A 24668-nucleotide genomic window follows, 5' to 3' on the forward strand; every position below is an offset into this window, starting at 1 on the left:
TTAATGAATTTGGTTAGAGTGATGCAGGTGCAATCTTCTCACCAAACACCAACCTTAGGCATCTCCATGCTATTGTAAAGGGACTTGCTTTCTTACTGGTTATAACACATTTGTATCCCCTATACATCCCTGCCACCAGTGCAACAGTAAAATAGATGTGTAGCTAGAAAAATAAAGAAGTGACAGCTGGACTACTGGATTTTGAAACCATATAGAGGCAAAATATAATAAATTTTAAAAAATTAAAAATTTATGATAGTCAGTTTAGCACACTCAGCTTCTCGAAGCTTGCTGTGAAATCCTAGATTTCATCTCAGGTCAGCAGCAATTCTGCTTCAGTGGGGTTTGGAGCAGAGACTGGAAAATTGTGCTGCTAAACTTTGGTACCTTGTCACCATTTCTTAGGTTAATTTTCCTGCTGATCTTACTTGCTACCTGAAATTCCAACTCTCGAGTATAAATCACAGCAGAAATGTGTCTTTGTCTCTTGTCCCTTCACTATATTGAGCTTTGTGAGCATATTACAGTGTCTTTCACACCTTTATGATTATTTCCTCTGTAAAAATGCCACTGCAAAAAATTTGAATTTTTCATGGAGGATTCCAGCACAGCAGCCATAGACTTGTCACTTGTGAGGTCACTTGCCAGTTTTTGCCTCAATTTAGCAAGCTCTGTTGGCTTATGAAATGCAATTCACCTTATTGTCACTGTAACTGTATTCCTAAATGAATGAATTTACAATGCAGTTTCATCTAGCAAAATTAAAAATGTTCATAGGTAGCAGGATTTCTTGTTTTCCTTCTGAAATAGTATTTATTATATCCTTCTAATAGATTATATATTTCTCTTGTAGTTTGAAAGCATTTTCTTCTTTTTAGGTTCCATACTCCTTTGGTTTTCTGACTTGCTAGAAATGTAAGACCTTTCAATTCAGTATCCTGTGTTTCTGACAGAAATAGCTTGTAGTGTTTTCTAGACATTTTATTGAAATTTACATGTGAGATGCAATAATTCTTACTTCATGACCATATACATGTGTAATTTCTCAGAGTTGGACATTTTAAGGGGGAAATCCTTTTTCATGTAGGTAGCACACTACCCAAAGATACACTTCAACTTTGTAAGTTGGTTCAAAATTCATTTCCCTCTCATGTAAAAGTGATTTCCATGCCTCTGACGCTACCAATGATAAGGAAAAGAAAGAGTTAAGAGGAGTTAAAAGTTGTGACTTCAGCTCACAACTTTGCTCTCAGCAAAGTCCTACTGATTTGAAACAAACCATAACAAAAAATCTACAAATCTAAGCAGGTTATAACATTATTTTATTTTATTTCATTTTTCTAGACTATCCCACAAAACTAATTTGCTTGCTGACACATCTAGTTTGTTGTAGTGGAAAAGAATAGAGAGGTTCCTTTTGCCCTGTTTTTGCTTGTCAAAATAATTTATGCCCTAGTAGTAAGGTCTTATAAGGGAAACACTGTATTCCTCAATACTGTTAAGATCTAATTCAGAGTAAGAGAAGGAAAAAATCTTTGATGGGGGAATGTTCTCTGAGATTTATTGGGAACTATTAAATTCTTTGAGGCACCTTGAAGTTTGTGGAATGGAGATGAAACAAGAAGAAAGAAAACAAGTGCCCTTTGATCATCTGAAGCACAGGTTTTACTGAGGTATCTCACAGGAGAAAGGCATTAGTAGCTCTTTCAGCCTTCTGAGAAGTCTTAAGTTGCACGTTCACCTAAGCCACTTTGCCAAGATTTGAGCAATGGTTTGTGCTTATGAAGGCTGCAGAATGGATTTTCCCCCTTTGCTCCTTTCTTGTCCCATCCTGTTCCAGGGTGCTGCAGTAATGGTGAGCTGGGAGCATCAGGACGAGGCACCAGCCTGGTTCTGGTTTGCACCTGATCTGTGCACAGGCAATTCATTTGTTTGAATGGCTCTGAGAGGGCAGTTACACTCCATGAGTTTAATATTTCTGTACATGGGGCCCTTTGGCACCATTGTCACATTATGTTCCTAACAATTAATTGCAGTGCATCACCACATACAAATGAGAGCAAACGGGAGCTTTTGTTTTGCTGCTCTCTCTGTAGATGATTCTGGGTTGTGTGCACATCATACTCTTTTTATTTTGCTGGTGATAGCTGCTAATGATTCTTTTTATCACAGCCCTGTCTACTTTAAATCTCATGGATGAGTCATATTGTTCATTCCCAACATTAACGATTTCAGACCATCTTTGTTATGGGTATTTATAGTAGTTAATGTTCTAATGTATTCATGGGAGTAAAGGATTTGAACCCTTAACAGTGTTCAAACAGACAGTAGTTAAGTGATTTTCCCACTGTTTCCTACATATCTGAAATCATAAATTCATGGCTTGCATCTAAAATTACACAAGATGCTCAGACTGAGGAAAATCATTTCTTGCCATTCATTTTTGCTGCTGCTTGGTTGTTTACATTATTAGCTAATGACTTCTAAGCAGAATATATTTCCATAAGCAAGGCAGGATAGGCATGGTAGAAAGCCATGATTGCATTTGCATGACTGCATGGTGTGGGACATTATTTGTTATGCAGTCTGTGGGGTCATAAACACACATTGGTCTGATGCTGTCAGGACATGTATGCCAGCACCCACAGTCAAATGGCAGTGGCACTTGAGCTGCCACAGCCCCAGGTAAGAGAGACATTTCCTTGGTGCCTTGATGCCTCAGCTCTGTAGCTTTCACATCTCAGCAAATAACTCATCCCAGTATCTCACTTCAGAAGTCTGTCATTTCTGACACGGTGCTCTGTGCTCTGCAGGGCTTTGTCCAAGTCACAGCTTCCCCATCAGACCTGCCTGGGTATTGATTAGCTTGAACAAATCATCCACAGATGTCAAGAAAGCATTTTAGCTTAGAGGAAAACAGAGCCTTTCTGCTCCCATCTTCTGACTGGGGTTTGATGTCGTAAACAAGCTGACAATTGCCAGTGTGTTTCCATTAGGGCTGTTTGTATGGTGCACCAGCCTCAAAGGACTGAGTTTGGCACAGGCATTTGCTAGGTGACTTGAGAGAGCACTCAAATTTGAGTACTGAAGTGGTCTGTCCTTCAATGAGCCTTTTTTATAAATCTAAAACACTGTATGGCAAAATATTCACCTCAGGTGTCTGTGTTTACTCACCAGCTTTAAATGAAATGTTTCTGTGGAAGCACAAAATGTCTCCATATAAATTGTCCAGTTAACAAAAAGAAACCAGAAAAAGCAGTTTCTCTAGCACTTATGCATACCTGAACTTTTGTCCCTGTAATGTTTAACACCACACAGAGCATGAATGCAGAGCAAGCTGTGCTGAGTACATGCATGGCTTGCACACTGTGACAGAAAGCAAATGTGCAGCAGCTTTTCAAAACAAACCACAATGCTATAGTTGAATTATAAAATTGTTAGAGGGCCTTACCATTGAAAAAAGGAGAGATGTGCCTAGGTCAGTTCCCTGCTATACATTTTGCAGGCATGGAGAATTGTACAGTAATGGGAGCACTTTTGTGAACTGTCATTCTGTATTTCCTCCTTTGAATCTCGAGAGATGTTGGACAAAGGCTGTGTTTTCTGATAAAGTTCAGTGCAGCAGTCTTTAAAGCTCTCCAGTATGTATCCCTGTGAAATTGAAAGGAATGACAAAAAGGAATGATGCTGCTCCTCTTCCTCACCAAATAGGGCAGATCTGCATAGCTGAGAACAACCCCTTTAAAATCACACCCTTTTAAGCACCCCACACTTGTGATTGCTTGTCTGCAGCTGGATCTGAGGCATAAAGGCACTTCCATGGCTGCTTTCCTAGAGAAAGGACTCAATAAAACTTGGAAGAGCATTGGTGTTAAACTTGTGATGGTCCACGGAGGTGGGTTGAGAGACTCTGACATACTTCCCTGTAAGACAGAAAATTTGATAAAAAATTGATAAAATTATGATGAAAACTTCATGCTCTTGTATTGTCTTCTGAGCCTGTAACACAGAACTGCTGGAAATGAGGCTCAGTAATGCAGCCACTTATACCATGGGCAAAAAACAGGCACAGAGTAATTGGAGTAAGTTTAAGCATTTCTCTTTCTGCATCCTAAGTTATTTTAAATGAATCATCATAAAAAAGTGTACAGCAAATATAGTGGATTCATAAAGAAACGTAGATTTCCAAATCAACACAGATTTTTTAAAAAAGCATCTTTTTGAAAGGATATGAGTCCTACCTACATCTCTGAGTATCTCAAATTCTTTGCTGCAGAACTCAGTCCAGCTATCTAGGCAACAAAGTAGGGATATCAGTAAATATGTCAACTTTCTTGTCATTGGAGATGTACAGTGCACAGCTTTTAAAACCCTCAGTTAATATTGTAAAGTCTTGGTGTAAATACCTGCACTCTGCTTCTGCCTGTTTGTTTTTTGACTGCAGCAGAACTAAATTACTTGAAACATTAGGGAATACAGCTGTGGGGTTGGTTTTTTTTCACAAAATTATGTACATTCCATATCCTGAAGTTGAAGAAAGTAATTAGTTTTAAGGAATTGACAAAAATCTTCAGAATTTTCTGTGCCTTTAGAGAGCAGTAAACAGGATTGCATCTGAAACATTTTCTTGTAGTAGGCAAGTGAAGGACAGCTTAATGATCTGTGGAAGGAATAAAGTAACATTTAGCATGAAAAATGTTTATTAAATGTCATATGTTCATAAGATGAGGGAGCTATTAGCAATTCATTTAATGTTTCTGTGAGGCTGGTTATATTTTACAGACCCATATTACCAAACACCCATTTGGAAATAATAGTGCAAAAATCCCTATAGTAATTTCTAAGAAACTTATAGGCTTATCCCACCTTAACAGACATTTTGTGTCACTTGTGTAACCAGAACAGGATTGTTTCATAAAATTGTATTTGCAGAATATTGCAGTCAAGTGAAATCTTTTACACCTATGATGAGATAAATAATCTAATTCATACACATGGCTCCAAAAACTTTCCAGATCAGTGTTTTGGAGGTAGTGAATGTGCTTTTGGGTTTTGACAGTAGATATGATTCCACTTCCCTCTCCTCTTTAGCTTTATGAGACCTTATCATAGCATAGCTGGGAAAGGGCCAGTTTTGCCAATGGAGAGGTTGGCATTTCTGAAGGACTCTGCATCACTAATCACGCCAGTTGCTACTGAAGTTCAGTGGAGGTGCTTAATGACTGAGAACATCAAATCTCAATGTAGGTAAATGCATTTAAACCCCTTTGCCAGCATTCCAGATAAAGACAGGTCCATCTGCAGATAAAGGCAGCGTGATGTGCACACTTGGAGCAGGCTCCAGGGGCTGGACCACGATTTCATGCAGGACAAGTCTGGGCTCTGCAGGAGCTGTTGTGCCAATGACACGACACAGATGATAGAAGGACATATTTCTCCACAGTCCAGTTCTCCCAGTGGTCCCTGAGTTGTGACAGTGCTGTAATCACCTACCATGCAGTTGAGACTGTTGGACAAATGCAGTCATTGTCCTATCTGCTGGAGAAGCCCAGCAAGAGAATTCAAAATGGTAGAAGTAGGTCACATAGCTACATCAGTATTTTGGTTTTGCACAGTCCTTAGCACAATCAGAAAACTTGGCATGTGGGGTTGGTCTCTTAAATGGGAATATAAAATGAGTGTGGTGTGTGGAGCCAGGAAAGGCAGGGGCAGGAAAGAAACTGTACAGGAGATGAGAGGCTTTAGTAAGGAACAGGAACATAAAAAATAATTGCAGTTTTTGCAATTAGAATGCTAACACGAATTTACTGATCTGTCAAAACTGCATAATATCAGAGAAATCTTGATTTTTCTGGGAATGTTTATCAGACTCATTGGTTATAGCAGCTTATGCTGATGTCAGTAATCAAGTAACCAGACTGTAATGTGCAATGTTTATTGCAGGCTCGTTGTGCCAGGGGAGGTTGATCTGACAGTGATCACACAGGTTTATCATTTCCAACATACATTTAGAGCAAAGCTCATAAATAACCTTGTCACCATCAGCTATGAGCTCTATCAGGCAACTTCATTTACATTTGATGTAGTTACTATTTCTCATAGAAACATGATTACACTTTTAGCAAATAAAGGAAGCATCTCCCAGTTTTCTGAGGTGAGACAAAGTGTTCTGTGTGAACATCCTGTTTACTTTCTGGTACTCTGGGATAAATTAAAGTCCTTGTATGTGTTGAAGACTTGTGTTGATTTATGAATGCCAAGAAAATCAGTAAAAATATGTCCCCATATAGCAGCAACATTTAATATCTACCTGCTTTCTCATCTCATAGCTGAAAACAATGTGTTATTCAGAGAAAAATAAAAACTGCTGCTTTCTGCTTTTGTCTGGCACCTGATGATAAACATTTTGGCCTGCATCTGGTGAAACTCTTAAATACATTCTGCAGGTGTTTAATAATCTTAAAAATATAATATCAATAGGCTACTCACTGATTTGAAATTAGACATGTTCATTTCTTCTGCTGAATTTATAGCTGTAGTAATAAAAGTTAATCAGCACTGATTTACAGTATTGTGAATATCAGTAGAGATTGCTTATGTTGCTTGGTGAGACTAAGTTCTTTCCATTAATATCCAGCACAGTGCCTCAGAGAGAAGTAACTTTGTTTATTAGCTGCAGAGATAATTTAAGATCTTAAAAATGAATAGAAAAGAGACAAGCTTAATCCTTTGAGTCCCTTGCTGCAGGTGAGGTAAATAGTTGAGATTTCCAAGTTGTCTTGAGTCTGAACATGGGAGCATTGCTGTTATTTATTTGCAGAAGCTAGAAACAATCTTTCCACTTTTGCAATGAAAATCACAGCCACAGGCTTAGTCATTCAAAGGAAAAGAAAATCAATAGTTTATTCCATTATTCAGCACTGTGTATAATTTATATAAGGAGAGGTTTTGATGGATGTTTTTCAAGTTTTCCTTTGTTATGGAATTGATAGTGGGCTAGGGGATCCTGTCCTTAGGCTGTGTTGTAATCTTTCCACAGCCACATGAATACTCACAGCAAGCTTAGGGTGTTTTCCCTTCTTTGTATATTTTTTCCTTTACAAGTAAATGGATAAAGCAATTAAATAATGGATAAAGCAATGAAGATGTATTGTCTTCAGTGTTTACTTTTACACATTGAGGACTTGAATTTGATTTGAAGTAAAATGAACTGCAGCTATGGAAATTGGGAGTATAAATGCTCTTTCATTGTTTTTACTGAGAATATAGCAAATTGGGATTATTTTTTATAGATTTATGGCCTTCTTTTTTTCTAAGTTATTATCATTTCTCTAACTGTGATTTATAATTTCATCAAAAACAGACCAAGTATCTTGTAAGGGATGTGTGGATGTATGATTTTGATTATTGTGTCTAGACATAGATGGGGCTAATTACCAAAATATTCTGTATAGTTACTATAGCACCAGTTAAAGTGTAGTGAACAGCCTACCTGTTGCCAGGGAAATTTTTAGTCTGGAAAAATTTTAGTAGTCCTTTTTATCAAAGAGAGTAAAAGGAAGGTCCTGGTATTAGCTGATTCAAGATCATTCTCAGGATTTAATTTGATCCATTTTTAACTGTCTTAGAGAGGGAAGTTTCTGTCATGTGTTTCATTGAAGATATTTTAAAAAGTCAGTAGTTGAACTATTTAGATTTGGTCTCTGATTCCCCTGAACAGTCTCAATCAGTTTCCCAACGCCACCAAACATTTTGAAGAGTACAGTAATTTCACGACTATAAGGCGCACCCTTTTGACTAAAATTTTCCCCCGAACCCGGAAGTGCGCCTTATAGTCCGGTGCACCTTATCTGATGTACAAAGTTGCGACATTTGCCACCCCAGAAGTGAGAGCTGTGAGCCGTGGGAGGAGCCAGCAGTGCTGTCGGGTCTGGGCGGGTCCAGGGGCCCATGGCTGCCGGGTTGAGGCGGGGCCTTGGCCAGCAACCGCGCGGGGGGAACTGAGGGCAGAGCCTCGCTGCAAAAGAAAGTGCGCCTTATGGTCATGAAATTACTGTACTTTTGTGTAAATTAATTAAAGAAATAAATGACTAGAATTTCTCCAGAGCAAACAGCAAAATTAAATTTTGTGCTCTTTAATAACTGAGATTTTTTAAAAATACATTATTACATGCTGTTGCTTTTTCTTTTCGATATTAAAAAAAACCCAGCGAAACAACCAAAGTGTCAGAACATCGGTCAATTTGCCCATGAGGAGAGAAGATAAAAGCAATGAACCTTCCTACTGAATGGACAAACCCTTGTCCCATTACTCTGTGTGCTCACATGCAAAAGGAATCGTCAAAATTAATATGCTTCAAAGAAACCCTATAGTTTCATATATATATATATATATATATCTGCATATATCTGTAAGTGATTATGGTTTTCCCTTCACTAGATATATAAATAGGTTGACAACCATGTGCTGCCAAACATCACAAAGCACAATGGATAGGAGAGCAGCAGTTTGTGTCTTTAGGTAGTATCCTAATCTAACTGCTTTATGAATGGAAGGATTTTCCTTTGTTTCAGACCAAGTTTTATTGGTCTAATACTTAAAAGTTAAACTTAGCCCTGTTCCTTCCAGACAGATAATCTGTTCAGAGTACTTGAGCTGTCCCAAGGTAGTTCCCAGCATATACCATGTTGCATTTTGTGTTCAAGACAATCATCTACCAAGGACAATTTAACAAGTCTTATGAGTTTATTTGAAGTGATAAATTTCATTTGCAGAGGAGAATATTTTGCTGCTCTGATTTCCTAAAGCTGTCTTCATGCCAAAGTCAGCTTGTCCTTAGAAAAGATTAAAATGTCTGTAGAGGTTTACAGTGAGTACTTTCATGTCCAAGATTTTTCAATTAGATTTACATTTTGAGTTTATATTTCTGCTCAGTCTTAATATGACTAAGAAAAAAGTTGCAGCGAACCACAATTCAGACACAAGGCAGGATGTTGTTTTGTGTAGCACTAATAAATTAATCCATTAGTGACTGCATATTTGTTTTCTCTTGTCCTTGTTATCTAGTATTCACAGGTGTGTATGTATTTAGAGAGTGCAAATTACAAGGGCTTTAATACTGGTGACACATTACCATAGTGCAAGGACCATAAGGCACAGTATTTTTCCCACATCAACATGAAAATGGAGAAATACTGATAAAATAAAACATACAAGTGAATAATCTTTCTATATGAGAAATAGATTAGTTTCTATGAACATAGCAATACCGGAAGGAAAGGAGAAACCACAATAACAGAAGTAAAATACAGCCGCATTATTTGGTTAATGACCCCATCTTGTGGAGCAGCGCCCACGCTTCAGCACATTTATAGCTCTCATATGCATTTTTTTTTTTTTTAATGGAGTCCATTTCTTGATGGTGAATTGCTTGGCACTGCACTTGCTGTGTCCAGGGAAGTGCTCTGCAGGCAGTTCATCACTCGTAGAGCACAACTGCACAGCAGTAGAGCAGTCCTTTGTCACACCATGGATTGCCAGGTCAATACTTCACGTTTTAGTGCTTGCTTCAGGCTCAGGTCACCACCACAGCTCACATCCCCCACCACCCCTGCTGGTTATTTCCTGCTGCCCTGTGTCCCTCACATGGACCTGCTGGGAGAGTTTCTTGATGTTGTTTAGAGGCGACAAACTCATCTCCAAAGCTGGTGCCTGCAGGGTTGCTGATTTGCACCTCAGCAGTACAAGTGAGAGCATTCACTGGGCTGATGCCTGGTCACCCAGGGGCTGCCCAGTGATGGTCATAACCAGTGCCAGCATCTGCTACATCTGCTAGAGTTACCATTTCCTTGTTTTCTATTCCCAAAAAGCTGCTCAGAAAGCTCGTTGAGCTACACTTAATGATTGGCAGCTTGGATATTTTATTGTAAAGGTTTTTCCCACTGGACATTCTTTTATCGTAACCTGGGGAAATCAGCTTTGTCAGCAATATATATCATACTGGTTGCCGAAGTTGTTTTCCAGGCACATGAGATATTTAAAATAAATCACCTGGCATGTTCCCACCCTCTCCAGCTGAACATGTTTCCCGGGAAGGCTCCATATATCCTTGATTCTCACTTACAGAAAAGCCACTCAAATACAAACTGAAATGCTTTTTTCCACTTTTTTAAAGGAAAGGTATATTTTGTGTCCACTTTCTGAGGAAGTGGTTTGTAACCATGTTGGTGAACTCAAAGGGAGAATTGTAGGCTGCAAATGGAAAACACGTAGAGAAGGTGTAGAGCCAAGTTAGGAAAGAAAGATTGCTTTTTTCAGCTGTTCTGCATAGACTAAAAAGGTGATACTATATTTTCTTCCTCCATGTGTCAATATCCTTAGTTCCTTGGAGATCAGATTATGATGCTTTGATCTCTGCTATCATTTTTTCAAGGAATTTTCAACTGCATTTTTATCTGATTTACAGAAGGATGCAAAGGTGTGAATTGCAGGTAGATAACATTTGTAGATTTCACAGCTACAGAAAATTAGACAGGGGAAAAAAGCTACAAATCTCTGTAAACATAGTATGTTTGAACTTTTGACATATATGATTTAATGCTTTTATAAAAATTTACATTCTTATAAAAATTTACATTCCTGTCAAATGTACTAGGGATGTTTGTATGTGATGTTTGTACATGAATCCAAGAATACAGATTAGGAAATTGCTATGAGGAATACCTATATGTATGATTTTAAGTTATGTGTTTTCAAAAGGAAAGATTCATTTGTCACTAAACTTGCAGAATGTGCCTTCCCTAATGCCATGCTAATAAGGTATTTATACCATCTACCATCATCTCGTGTTCTCTGCTTTTGAAGTGCACATTGTGCCTTCTGCATGAAAATAAAATACGGAGTTTAGCAGCTGTTCCATACATTTGTATGCTAAGTGAACTGAGCAAACTGATGCTCAGTGCCTTCTCCTGGGGAAATTGAAAGGGTGCAAAAGGTGAAGAATTCCCAGCATTTTCAACAGAAACCCAAATTTTCCATGATCCCGTCACAGGTACCAGAGTTGGCAATAAAATGAAGTGTTTCAACTGTAGGGCTATGTTGGAAAATCTTTCAGCTTTGCTATGTAGTTCTTAGAGGACTGTAATGTGTCATGTAAAAAAAGGCCCTGAAATATTTAGAAGCCCATGTGGTAATTCTGTCGATATTCTAAAGGCATTAAAATTTTTGCTTCACTTTAAGATGTCTTGAAATTCTTGCATCTTGTCTGCCTGATGACTGAGTAGGGATGGCTTCTCTTTCCTGCCATCAGATTTTGTGTGGTGCAGCAGAGAGCAGCAGATAGGAGTCACGTTGGGAGCAGGTGTGGCTGCTGTGCTGTGGTGGGAGCTGCCAGACTCAGTGAAAGCCTTCTATTCATCTCTTTAGGTTTTGGTCCTTGTCAGAGAAAATGAAAGAAAGAGCCTTGTCTAACTGAGGACTAACAGTGGTTAGCATGTTGAGAGAGGAGTTTCAGGAGGATGGGAAAATGAAATCCCTTTAGGTAGCTGGCTTGAACATGAAGTCAAATATAAAGGCATTCACATCCTTCCCCAAATACACGTCCCTTCATGTGGCAGCTGAGTGCCCTCAATTCCCTGAGTGCCTTTGAGGGGCAGGGCTGTGCCTTTGTTTTGGAGCTGTACCCACACTGCTCTGCAGCACTGCCATGTCAAGGTGAATTTAGATTTTACTGTGTTTCTAACATTTCTGTCTGTTTTCTCTTTTTTCTTTTACATGCTTCCATGAGTATAGCAGACCATTTAGGAATTGAATTCATGGGTAAGTTTTAACTTCTCTTCCTTTCAATTGCTCATATTTATCTTGGTCCCTTAGTCCAAAGAACATGGAAGTTAATGGGAAGACTCCCATGACCTCCACCACTGGGTTTCTGATTGGGTTCCTTTTATACTTACAGATTACATTTGAAATTATATAAGGTTTAATTTTTTTTTCTTGTCCACTGCTATGGAGCTTAAAACCTACATAATGAAGTTTTAGTATTTCATTGGTATTTAATGAAACATAACATAAAGGTTATGTGACCATATCATCTCGAGGAATAGTATTTTATATGTGATTTTAGGGCAGAGTTGCTAACTTTTTTCATGTAAAGTAAATTCTAAATCAGATTTATTTTTCTTTTGTTAAGAATTAGTTGTTAATTAAAATATTAAATTTACCTAGGTTTAATAAGAAACATAAGAGATAATTCTCTCAAATCAGAGAAATACTTTTAAGAAAAGAGTCAAAGATCCATCATTCCATGAAAAAAGTCTAATTGGTTAGGAAAAAGCTAAAAAAGGAGCGAATAGTTGCTTCTTACAGCTTTGGAAAGGAAAGGATGACGTTCTGTTGGCTCAGCTGCAGCTCTGCAATGTGCTCACAGCCTCATGGAATGACAGGCTTAACAGATCACCTCTCAGCTGGTGATCTTCAGACTTGAGGAAGCTGAGATCCATCCTTAACAGAGTTAATGTTTCTTTGTGCAAGAGCAGCTTGCATAAGCCATTAAATATGACTGAAAACACTATAATAAAAAGCATGCAAATTCCTACTGAAGTCACAACACAGTTACTTTTAATGGGCTCTTTTCCTATGTTAAGTTTTACTTGATTTTTTTTTTTAGATTTTAAAAGTAAGAGCTTTATAACCTGTCGATTTTAAGATCCAAAGTGGGGATTCTGTTGGCCAGTTAGGTATAAATTGTTAAGAAACCAATATGGTGATGAATATTGACTGCAGTAACAAGAGGATAGCCAGCAGGTCAGGGATTTTATCCTACTGCTTTTGGATTTGTGCCATGCCTAGAGCACTGTTCTCTCTAGGGAACCAGTTGGTGAGGTCCAGAAATTTTGTGTTTCACTTCACTCTGTATGAGGCTTGAAAAGTGACAGTGGAATGGATGGAAGTGTCTTCACAGACTGGACAAGCATAGCTGGGAAATGGTTACTTGAAAGGCTCTGCATATATCCTGTTTTTCGTGCTTAATTTGTGGCATACAAGTTGAAGGACAAGCATGTATGTAAAAGAGAATAAGGAGTATAGATACATGGGATGCTTTGAGTGAATCTTTCTGTAAGAAGCAGGAAAGTGTTACACAGAGGCAAAGTTGAATTATTTTAATTTTATTTTGAGACTTTCTGTTTCCTGTCTTTTTTTTTAAAGACATCTCTTTAAGGCATGAACTAAAGCCAATCTCTGAAATCTTGGCTCACAGTAGTCTTCTCATATGAGTAGCTCTCAAGACTTTTTTATTAAATATTGGAACAGATCCTGATGGTGTAAAAATTAATGAAATCTTGTGTCTCAAGCCTGAAAATATTGTGACAGCAGCCTAAAATAAGGCTTGAAATTGTTTGCTGTGGGCTAGAAAAAAGCAAGTTCTGGAATAATATGCAAGTGTGAAATGCTTATGCTTCTTAAATCCTCCTCTAGTCTACATGAAGATTTACTTAGGAAGTGTAAGCATGCATGGAATCATTGCTGTACATGTAGCAAAGTAGAAATCCCCCCCTGTGCACAGAGAGTCCAGGCGACAATATGCTCATCAAATCAGGGACACTCTTGTAAAACCTTTTCCATGAGTTTACTTCTGTACTGTAAAAAGTAATGGCAATTAGTGCAAAGAGTGTTTTCTAGCTAGAAAAAACAACAATGCAGAGACGGTGCTGAACTTAGCTTTGTTTGTATGTAATTCAGTGAACATTCTTTTTTTCATTGCATTTGTGGATTTGGTTGCCATAGAAATTCCATTTTCATCATCAACTTCCAAAATTTTTGTTTGAGAACCATGTAAACCATGTAACTTGGATTGCCAGGGCAAGCTGAATTCCTTCCATGGCAGACAAAGCTGGAACCTCATGTCAGTGGGAACATCTGTCTGTAGGGTGTCCAAGGGGACAGACAAAATGTACACTGAAACTACACACCTACTTTAGTGTACATTTGCCAAGAAAGGTAGATAATTGTAGTAATTTCCTTTTGTTTTGTTTTTGGGTTTTTTTGTTTGTTTGGTTGGTTTTGTTGGGGGTTTTTTGTGGGGGTTTTTGGGACTTTTTGTTTGTTTGTTTGTTTTTGGCTAGTCTCTCAAGGATCAGTGAGGTGTGTATGCATAGCCAGTCCTTTTACTGTCCTGTTAGGGAACTGTGGTCCATGACTTTGTGCATCCTGTTATGGACCAGCTGGTGCTGTTTTCCCCCACAAGCTCCTGTGGCAGCCCATTCCAGTGCTCAGTAGAGGCAGTGTCTGCTCCTTTTCCACTAGCTGTTGACATCTCCTTCTTGCTGGACCCTTCTCTCACAAACAGTACTTTGGGAACAGCAAATATGCGTTCTGTTTATGTACCACACTGAACTTTGTTTGTGTTCCGTACAATATTCAATTTTGTGCATTCCAAAACTTGAACACCTGTTACTTTAATATTGCTGCTGATACTGATTTACACTGTCTGTTTCTTTGTATGGAGAGCAGAGACAAAGGCAGGCATATTGATGTGACACATCTATTTCAAAATGTAGCAATTAATGTGTGGTTCTGGTGTATTCATGTGGAGCACCGCCTGAATTAAATGAGATCCAAGTATGTGGACAAGGGACACTATGTCCTTAATATTGTGGATTGTATTGCCATCAGTAGTCCAGCTTTATGAAACTCCTGGTGATAAGGAAATGGTTTATATTTTCTAGTACATTGAATCAAAAAAAAAGGTCTTGTGTCTGACTGTCGCTTGATTCAGTATTGATTTAATATCCATCTCTGATGCAATCTCCTGGACAGGCTTTGGGCAAGGTGTTTTAATATGTCTGTGCTTCAGATTCTCAGTTGCAGTAAGTTTTCTCAGGCTTTTTGAGTTTAGATTCCTCAGCTCTCTGGGGGATAACTTTCGGTACCTCAGGAACTATTTCTTCCTTGTGAAAGGATGCAGACTTGGCTGTGTCCTCTCCTCATAGGGGAGCAGAGCACTGTGAGGAGAGCACAGTGCAGCTCACCTGGTCTGCTTTGCTGCCCAGTGTTTCACCAATGAGGATGCGCGCAGTTTTATTCACATTTCCAACACAAAAGTAAGGAGTTTTCACCATGTTCCTACAAACTGAGAATATACAAGTTGTATGAACTATTCTGTGTCAATGGGAAGCAGGGTGGTAGCTGGTAATGCACATGGGAGCAAGAGAGATTGTTTAAAAAAAAAGAACAAAACAAACCAACAAACTATCAAAAGCAGCAGCTTTTATACAATGAGAAAATGAAGTGATATATCATTAGCATTGGAGAGCATGGGGGTACAAGTATCTACAGCTCACTATCATTTTTTGACCCAGGTGGTTAACTGCACTTCAGGGCTGAATGGTTTACTTTTCCAATGAAAAAACATGTTGATGAGGACAAATATCTGTGACAGCAATCATGCTCACTTTGGAGCAACAGGCAGCAGCTGTTGAGGAGCTGGCCTGGTGCATGTTCCAGCTGCAGAGTGAAATCCTTACCTGAGAGTCATCTGTGGATGCTCTGAGCTGCATGCCAGTCCCTGAGACAAGGAGTTGCCTTTTAAACTCATTTCTTACCCTGAGGATGAGTTAAGGTCTGCTAAGGCATGAAACACAAAGGTGGGTGTTGGAATAATCTGCTACAGCTCATGAGCAAACAGGACTGTTCCAGGAACTGCCTCCACCACCTACTCTGATGATCCACAGTGAGGATCTTCTGTGCTGAACAGGAATTTATGGTGGATACAGCTGGAAATAAAGTGTTCAATAAAGTGCAACAGCCAGGTCACTGCAGTTTTGATGGAAACACAGACATAACATGAAGTATTCTTCATCCTTGGGCTGCTTACCAGTTAAACCAGTATCAATAGTGCAAACAATTTCGATGTGTTAATCTCCCATGTGTGAATGACAGGAAACCAGTGTTATAACCATATAACCAGTTGTTATATGTACTCACTATTTTTAATTTGTTTATTCTTAAGTCTTAAACAGAAAATTAATATTTTTCTTTAGAACTACTCATCTTTTTTGGAAAAATCAGGAGCTCCACTGAAGTCAATGAAGTATGAATGGTATATAAAACCCTGTAAGTGCTGAATCATTAAATAGCATTTAATTGAGCAGAGTAGTAAAGTAACTCAAGAATGGGATCCTATTAAACTTTATATATCTCCTTGCAATGACTACAATGTGAAATGTATTCAGTTTTCTGTAGTCTGAGCAGCTGTTAACACTGGAGAAGATGGTGCATGCTGTGTTTTCACTGTGCCTCTTGTCACTGCCTCCTCATTGTGCTAAGATAATATATGCCTATAACTCTGGGGATACCTGATCCAGTTAACCAGATTGACCCTGTGACCTTGTGTCATGCACTGTGACTGATGCATTTGGATTTTTATGAACTGCAAATGTTGGTTTTGCTGATGGGCATGATAAGCAATACTGCAACAACTTAGTATTTTTCCTGTACGCCAGAAATAAAAAGGCAAAGTTCTTTAGTCCTTGCACTGCTCAAAAACTGGTAACCTGGATTCTTTCCTTGAAACTCAATGTTTTGCAGAAACAAACAGAAAATTATAATAAATAACCAGTGTTTGCCTTAGTTTACCATTTACAAGCTCTTATCTGTTATAAAACCCTGTAAAGCTCCAGTCCTTGCTAGAAGAGAGGATGAATGTTCAGTTACATGAGCAAAACTGTATGTGTTCTAAATGATGTATGTTTAAAAAATAAAGAAATTAAGTTCAGTTTTCCCTGTATTCCTTTTATAATAGTATAAAGCAGGTATATCTTTTTCTGATCATATGGCACACTGACTGTTTTTATGCTCCTGTTTGTACAAAATCTTATTAGAGATTCTGATCACAATCATCCCCCAGCACTATGAAACCATATCTTTCTAAGAATTATATTGTTATTAATCAATAAGCATTTAAAATATTTCATCTTTACTCAGTTGGTAGATTTCTGAGGAGCTAGGAAGGGCTATTCTGGTAGGCCCTGATACTTGGAATGTATTGCTCCTTAAATCCCTTTGTTCTTCATCCTGCCTCAAATTTTCATTACCTCCTTTTTGTATTTATCTTCTCAAACTCAGTAAAGACTTTGCTCTTGGGACTGTTTCCAAATTCACTAAAGGCTTTGCTCTTGGGACCTCGTCTTTCACTTTGCCTTATGAAATACCTGTCTTTTAAGTATGCTGCAAAATAACAATAGCATCCTGAGGCATGAAATGGATTTAAACCCTCAGCACTTTCCATGGGATTCACTTAGCTAGGAAGAAGAGTCATTTATCATCTCTAGAGGAAAGAGACATGAGCAGCATAAGAGAGAGTTTTACAGGAACAGCTGATGCCTGAGTGCTGTCAGAGCAGTGGCTGGAGCAGAGGTTCCTTGGGGGCTGCAGGAAGCTCTGCCAGTGGTTGTACCTGTGTAGGAAAACATCTCCTGAATGAAAGTCAGTGTGCACCTGATGCAGGAGTTCAGGCTGCCTCATGTCTTGGCTCACTTTAGGGCATATGGTTCTAGTTCAGTTGAGAGGGACAGATTTTTACCTAAATAGTTTGTAACCTATCTACCATCTTGGTTCAGTGCTACCATCTTTACTTTTTTGTGATATGTCATTTTTCCAATTTATCTGCACTTTCTGTATTGGCAATGAACTGGGTTGGATTAACTTGCATTATTTTTAAAAGGTTTACTGTGTAGCCAACCTACGTGTGTCATTACCTGCTTTTTGTGGTGGTTTATCAAAATAGCAATTCTGTGAACTGGGTGGATGAAATAATTTTTATATATATAACTTACTTTGGTTACTTTCCCTCATATCTGGTTTCTGAACCTCCTGATCATTCACAATGAAACTTACGGAAATTTAAAAAACAAAAACTGGTAACAAGGTGTACTGACAAGCTTATAAAGCCAGAGTTGGTCTGGGTTTCTCTATTTTGCTGGGGTCTGGGTTGGGAGGAGGAGAGAGTTACATTAGCTGGGGTCTGTATCAGTTTGTGCATCACCCCTGATGATACACAAGGATTGTTACTCTGTCACTCCCAAGGTGAATGTGTGCTGAGTTCCCCTGTGTGCTGATTGGGGAGGGTAAGGGGTACTAATAAGGTCCAAGTGTTATCTGTGGGTTACAAAAGAATTTGTGAAGCCTCAAAAATGGATGTTGTGTGTAAGCCTCCAGGTAAGTTTCCATGTACCTCCTGGTGCCAGGTGCAAGCCTCTTTCATCATGCCAGCTTCAAGAACTTTGGCAGCTCAGGGAGAAGGGGTGTGTGCTTCCAGGCTGGATTTCAGCTGAGGACACAGCATCTCAGCTGCTCACAGAGGGGCTTTGCTGTGTCCTGTCCCCACATACACATATCACGTGTACACTCTGGTTTGGGATTGGGCATGTGCCCTGGGGTCCTGCACAGCTGGTGTGCCTCGGAGTTAAACACTTTTATCACGAAATACAGGTAATTGGATGGCTTCAACACTGAGCAGACAGCTGTGTATTCAAATGTGACCTTATACCGTCAGTCTCATAACCTGCATTTTGATATTACCATTTTGAGCATGGTATTTAGGTAAATGCTGTGCTGAGCCTGAGGAGTTGTTAAAACTGACACCACCACAGTGTGCTAATGACCTGTAGTGCTGAGATTGGGCCTTTGTTTGGGCTCAGCTGCAGTCTGACCAGATGCAGAAATACATAGACAGTAACTCGTACACTGCTGAAACAAGCCTAGCAGGGCAGAGGTGAGAGCCACGTGTCAAAGGTGGTGCTACAGACAGCTGCCACAAGACTGCCAGTGACACTTCACATTTCCAGTTGGGAGAGGACTGGGAGGAGGCTTCAAAGCAGTGAGTACCATCTGGACATGTCTGTGAGAACTTGGGATCTGTTGTTTGGGGTGGAGGGGGTTTGTTATTAATGGCAGGTTGTTCACTGTGTGCTGAGGTTATCTTCACACAGGAGGAGAGGCTCTGAACACCTGATCTGTACCATGTTTGTGCAGCCACGGTGAATCAGGGCTGCTTTGCCCTTCTGCTGCCTGGAGGTGCTACCTGGATGTCAAGTCTCATTCAGCAAATGATGGAAATTTGGAAAGCAGAAGGTAAGTATCCCAATGAATGTTCCGTGGCAGTGGTGCACTTGTAATGCATACTACAGTTGTACAGAAAAATCAATGCTTTTGACAGTGAACTAAATCTTGCTCTGTCCTTCTGTGTCCTGCCTAGAATGAGTAGAGCCAGTGTCCTGCCAGTAATTGCTGGAAGCAGAGGAGAAGGGTAAGCAGGGTGGAAAAATTGGCACTGTGCTGCATAGAGCACACTAAGTTATGTTTCATGCACTGCCCTTTCTCTTCTTTTGCAGGAGCTGTAGGATATTGGCACGTGGAGAAGAACAGAGATATTCCTACTCTGGCTGATGGTTTCTAATAAAGATATTTTTATTATAATTGAAAATTGTCTCATGATCCCATTTCCTGTTCCAATCACCATCAATTTATCCTCATTTCAAGTGTGATTCTGCTGAAAAACACTCTGTCCAGTGGCCCAGGGTATCTGTTGTTATTGCTCAGACTTAACAGCCAGCAATTATCTGGGACACAAGCGTGAGCAGCACAAAAGGAAGAGGGAAAAACGAATCCTGTGTATGAGTGTGCAGGTGGTGTTCTTGTATGCTCAGTTCTTAACAACATATAATCTGAAAGCTGCTTGCAAACTGCTACATTCAGATGACAAATGAACTTTTTTGTTTGACACTGCTGACTTTTCTTCTTTGAATGGTTAAATAAATCACCATGAGGTATTTTCATTTAGTATGGATCCAAATCCATGAGGATCATGTTCATGTAATTTACTCACTGCATTTATATCTATAGCATCCTGTAATTAGCATAGGAGCTAAAATTATCTTTTTTTAAATTTTTGTGCTAAGTTAATTATGTGCTGCCCTATGCCTACTGTAGCAAGTAAACTCTATTGTAATATAGTATTACTCTGTGGTTATTTTTTTACATCTCTTGGTAATTTTGTATTTCACATTCAAATAGAAAATAAACATGGAAATATAAAAAATAACCAGGTAATGGAAGAGCATATAATGGGACAGTATGTTAGTTCTCAGCAGAATTAACTAAAACAAGTTAGGGGCTTCACTGTTTGATAGTGAAATACAAAGTAACAGAGAAGAGCCAGACAAAATGAATTAGAGCAAGCAGTTTATAGAAGAGAAGAAAGTGAGAGAAAAAGCAGTTTATTTGCCATTAAGAGCATTAATGCTTCTATTGGTAGCTTCCCACACCTTGCTGTTCATTGTTAGGTGTGTAAGCTGTTTCCTCATTGCAATAATGACCTTGGTCACCCAAAGTGCCAGGTTTTAAGTAGTGCAGGGAGCATGGAGTGGAGCCAGCTGATGCATTTCCTTAGGGCAGTGCTGCCTGCCTCAGCCTGGCCTCTCATCACTTCCAGCTCCTGCCAGTCCTCTGTGCCATGGGATAAAGTTCTGTGCTGTAAAGGCTGGAGTATCTCTGTGCAAGCCAAGAGTATTTGAAATTGATGCCTACAAAGACTGTGAGTGTTTTCACTGTTAGTTGACTGCATATTTTGAAAATTGCAGGGTTGGACTTAATAAGAGTTACTTTTGTGTTGCTCTTGACTTCTGACTAAAACACATGGGAGTCAGTGAATATTTTGATATCTTGTCTGTTATTTCTAATATAATGTACAGAACCTGAAATCAGGATCCAGTGTGTGACTAGACTGGCATAAGAAGTGAGCCTGTACTTTTCCTGAATGCCTCCAAATTCCCTAAATCTAAAAAAACTAGATCTATCTCTCAACAGTATTACAAAACTGAGTATGTACAAGTAATTTGTTGCAGTTGTGCAAAACAAAGCCAGGAGTATCTTTGCTTCCTCTCTTGAATTTCCATTCTTCTTCTCCCTACCTTTTCTCTTTTGTAACTTCCTGATTGTTTCCCTTTTTTTTTTAATGTATCCTTGTGGACTTTCTTTTTGTGTTATTTTCATAAATTTACTGATCAATGAACTTTGTGTAAGTGTGCTGCAGTTTACAGCAGTGACTACAAATCAGTTGTATCACAAACTGCTCTATTTAGCTTTAATGGAGAGTACAGCATGCACACACTGAAGTTTTACTCGTTTATTATCATAATGCCCTCTCCTGTACCCAGAAGTGATGCAGCATTTGAAAAATGGAAATCACAATATACACTAACTTCACCAGCTCATAAAATATGAATGCTCAGAAAATGGATATAGCAGTGTTAAATACAGTTAATCAGCTTTAGAAAAACAAAAATATGTATTTATCACTATAATACGTACATGCATGGGATATTAATGAAAAATACCAGATACTTCATTTTCTGTGTTTATTCTACTCTGTGCTCATTACTCGTATTCAAATAATTGAAATTTGCTTTCAAGATAAGGACGATTTGCTGCTGATGAGAAAAGTTTGGATGTCTTCTGTGCCCCATTCTTCTTTGAGGCCATGCAGTAGAGTCTGTGCACTGAATACAGAGCCAGCTGGGCTGGAGATTTTGTACATTACTGTGGACTGAGAGAGTAGACTTTGAAAATTGTTGAGCTGTAAATAGTTGAACACAGTGCATTGTCAGGAAGTGTATCATAAAAATATAACACTTTATTAAACTCAAATTAACAACCTGACTCAGTGGGAGTGTGAGTCTGTGACTTCTGCTGAATTTTGCTACATGAATGTTTTTTATGCTTCTGTACTTTAGCTAATGTGCTTAAGTCAAAGCCAAGAAAGTGGCCTCGAGTGTTTGTTGAATGAATGATGAGAATATTATGAAACCAAGTGAATATTTTATTTTAGTCACCTTTTTCTTGCAAATCTGTCTAGTGTGTTTTTAAAATTTCTCTTGCCTGATGGAGTCTCTTTCCAAGGTAAAGTGGTACCATAGCATTTCATTCCTCCAATTAGTAGTGAATACTGTCTTGAAATAAGATAGGTGACCATTGGTGGGTGAAGGTGAGTGAATCCTATGGAAATCTATAGAACAAATCCAGTCACTTTAAATTTATTCCATAAAGTTACTTAAAGGTGATTTGGAGAGAAAAACTAGATCTAATTGTCTTAAATTATGATGTTTCTTTGAAGTTAAATAGGTATTCATGTGTTTTTTTCAAAAAATTACTGCTTTTCAGGACATGCTCTAGTCAACTTTTTGTTCCAAAAAACTATGAAAAATATTCATTTAAACCTCAGGGGGAAATATGGAAATCCTGTTATTTATTTTTTGCTGAATACAAGTGGTGATTTGTGAGAACTACACTGGATGGCCAATATTTTATTTGTCAGTATTGGGCCAAAGGTTCTTATTTGACTCTGATGTAATTGATGTGGATAGAGGACAGCTGAAAGAATTCATTTGTATGCCTTGGCACTGATGCTGCTTTATCCAACTTTTATGTCAGGAGTTGTTTTGCTTAAAGGGTGAGTAATGTAATGACACTGGCTTGTGTTTTCAAGTGATTTGTAATTTTTTCTGTACCTTTTAAGATGTGTTAGTATCCACGTTTCAGTTATTTTGATGGTTTCATTGCCTCAACACCTTTGTGGATTGGGTTTAGCATCTGTAGGCCATGAATCAGTTTGGTGATCATCCCCTCCAGTCTGCTCAGCCACGTTCAGTGAAAGTGGAACAGTCCTTGTGCAGAGAAAATTCAGAATCGCCTGTTAGTTTGCAGGTATAGCTCTTACTGTGGCAAATGCCTTGTGAATTCAGAACTGGAATGTGCTCCAGACCCTACTGGATGTGCAGCCTGTGCTCCTGGCTCTGGTGGTGCTAGCTCAGCAAAAATGGGACATGGTCTGTTCCCCTTTTGGAACTGTGACAAACGTGGTGGGAAAACCATACACTTTTTAAGAAGCCCATTCTCTGCCTCCCCAATCCCCAACATATGCTCCATTTCCCTAAATCTTTCTTCAATTTAAATTTGTAGAATTTGTTCTCTTAATAAAGTATGCTAATAAAAATTCCTGAAAATAGCAGTATATGATTCACTTGTCAGGGAATTATCTTCCCATAATATCCCCCAGGATGTAACATTGCTTTTTCTCCCATTCTCTACTCCTCATTTCACGGTGCCAAGGTGTGTACCATCAATCATTTCATTTACATTTTTGTCATCTTTATTGCTTGCTGAATAACTTTGATATCTTCAACTTATCCTTCCATTTTTTTTGCTCTCAGAACTCTAAAAATATGGATGCTTGTGTTGGTAGCACAACTGTGCTGATGAACCTGCTTGCAAAGTCTTCTGCTGTTCAGAGGAGTCTGTCTGTCCCTGTCATGACTTGTGTCACTGTTTTTGAGAGCAGCTTTTTAGCTCTTCACTTCCTCTGGGTGTTTTCCTCTCCTCTTCCATCATTTCTCTCTCACAGCTCTGCAGCCATCTCTCACTCCTTGCTTATTTTGGTATCACCATTACTTCTGGTGTCAATGTGATCTTTTTTCCCTTACAAAAGTCTGTAATGTTAAATTTTCTGAATTATTCATAGGGCCATATAGGAACACCTGCATCTATTATTCAGGACTCCTTATTTCTCTTATGCTAGAGCCTAGAACCTGTTTTATAATTCAGTAATAAATGAGAGCCTTCTGTTTATTCAGAGGTTTATTTTGCCAACCTCATGTTTATCTCCCAACTGTCTCTTAGTTAATTGTGCAGAGCCCTGCAGTGCAAGGAGCTAGAGAATAATTGTTAGAATAATTTAGAATATCCTTTTTCTCTTTGCTATTTCTATCTTCATGCACTGGCCTCCCTGAACAATATGTTTGAAGAGGCTCTTGATCTAGAAAAGATTACAGTAATTTCACGAATACAAGCCGCACTGAGTATAAGCCGCATCTCTGGGTGTTGGCAAATATTTCGTTTTTTGTCCATAAATAAGCCGCACCTGAATATAAGCCGCTCTGTCGTTCACAGCGAGGACCCGCGTGCAACAAAGTTGCCAAATACTAACAGAACCGCGGCATGGGGGGGGTTTACTGGCTCGACTCGGGCTGTGCAGGCTCGGCCCGCTAGGGGCTGCTGACGGGGCCAGGTAGCCCAGCTCGGTGGGGCCGCTCAGCGGGGCCACTGGGGGCCAGCCGCCACTGCCACTGGGCTCGGTCACCACGGCCCGGTGCTACCCTGTGGTGGCAGGCGGGGACAGAGCCCACCCCACTCCCATGGTGGCGGGCGGGGACGGAGCCCCCCGCCGCCTCCCCGAGCCGCAGCAGTGGCGGCCCGGGTCCCCCCTCTCCTCCCCGGGCCGCGGCAATGGCGGCGCCGGGCCCCCCCCGTCTCTCCCCTGGGCTGTGGCAGAGGAGGAAAGAGAGCTCTCCCGCCTCTCTCCCCGCCCCCCGTGCTGCCTGCAGGGATCCAGGCTCCACCCGTGGCGCAACAGAGTAACACTTCGTAACAATCGCGAAATGCCGGCTTTGCAGCTGCTCGGCTCGGCACTCTGGCTGGCACTTCTGAGGTTGTAAATGTCAGAAAATTATTCACATATTAGCCGCTCCTGAATATTAGTTGCATTTCCGGTTTAGGAGCAAAATCTTAGTCAAATTGGTGCGGCTTGTATTCGTGAAATTACTGTATTTACTAGCAT

General features: G+C 39.5%; 1 protein-coding gene and 1 long non-coding RNA gene across 4 annotated transcripts in view; both read left to right on the top strand.

Annotated features, from left to right (window-relative positions):
- NRG3 (neuregulin 3) overlaps positions 1-24668 on the top strand; it is a 394566-nt gene that overhangs the window by 273512 nt on the left and 96386 nt on the right. For all 3 annotated transcript variants that reach the window (XR_006163020.1, XR_004418567.1, XM_033065988.1), the window contains exon 4: positions 11792-11818. Coding sequence is in view for 1 of the 3 variants with exons in the window: in XM_033065988.1 (XP_032921879.1) it covers positions 11792-11818 (27 nt within the window). In the remaining 2 variants the exon portion in view is untranslated. The remainder of the gene's footprint in view (positions 1-11791; positions 11819-24668) is intronic.
- On the top strand, positions 17895-19459 carry LOC116999363. Its single transcript, XR_004418569.1, has 3 exons — positions 17895-19129; positions 19254-19304; positions 19390-19459. It is a non-coding gene; the product is annotated as an uncharacterized LOC116999363 (long non-coding RNA).

This window comes from Catharus ustulatus, chromosome 8 (assembly GCF_009819885.2).
Source record: "Catharus ustulatus isolate bCatUst1 chromosome 8, bCatUst1.pri.v2, whole genome shotgun sequence".
NCBI classification, from domain to species: domain Eukaryota; kingdom Metazoa; phylum Chordata; class Aves; order Passeriformes; family Turdidae; genus Catharus; species Catharus ustulatus.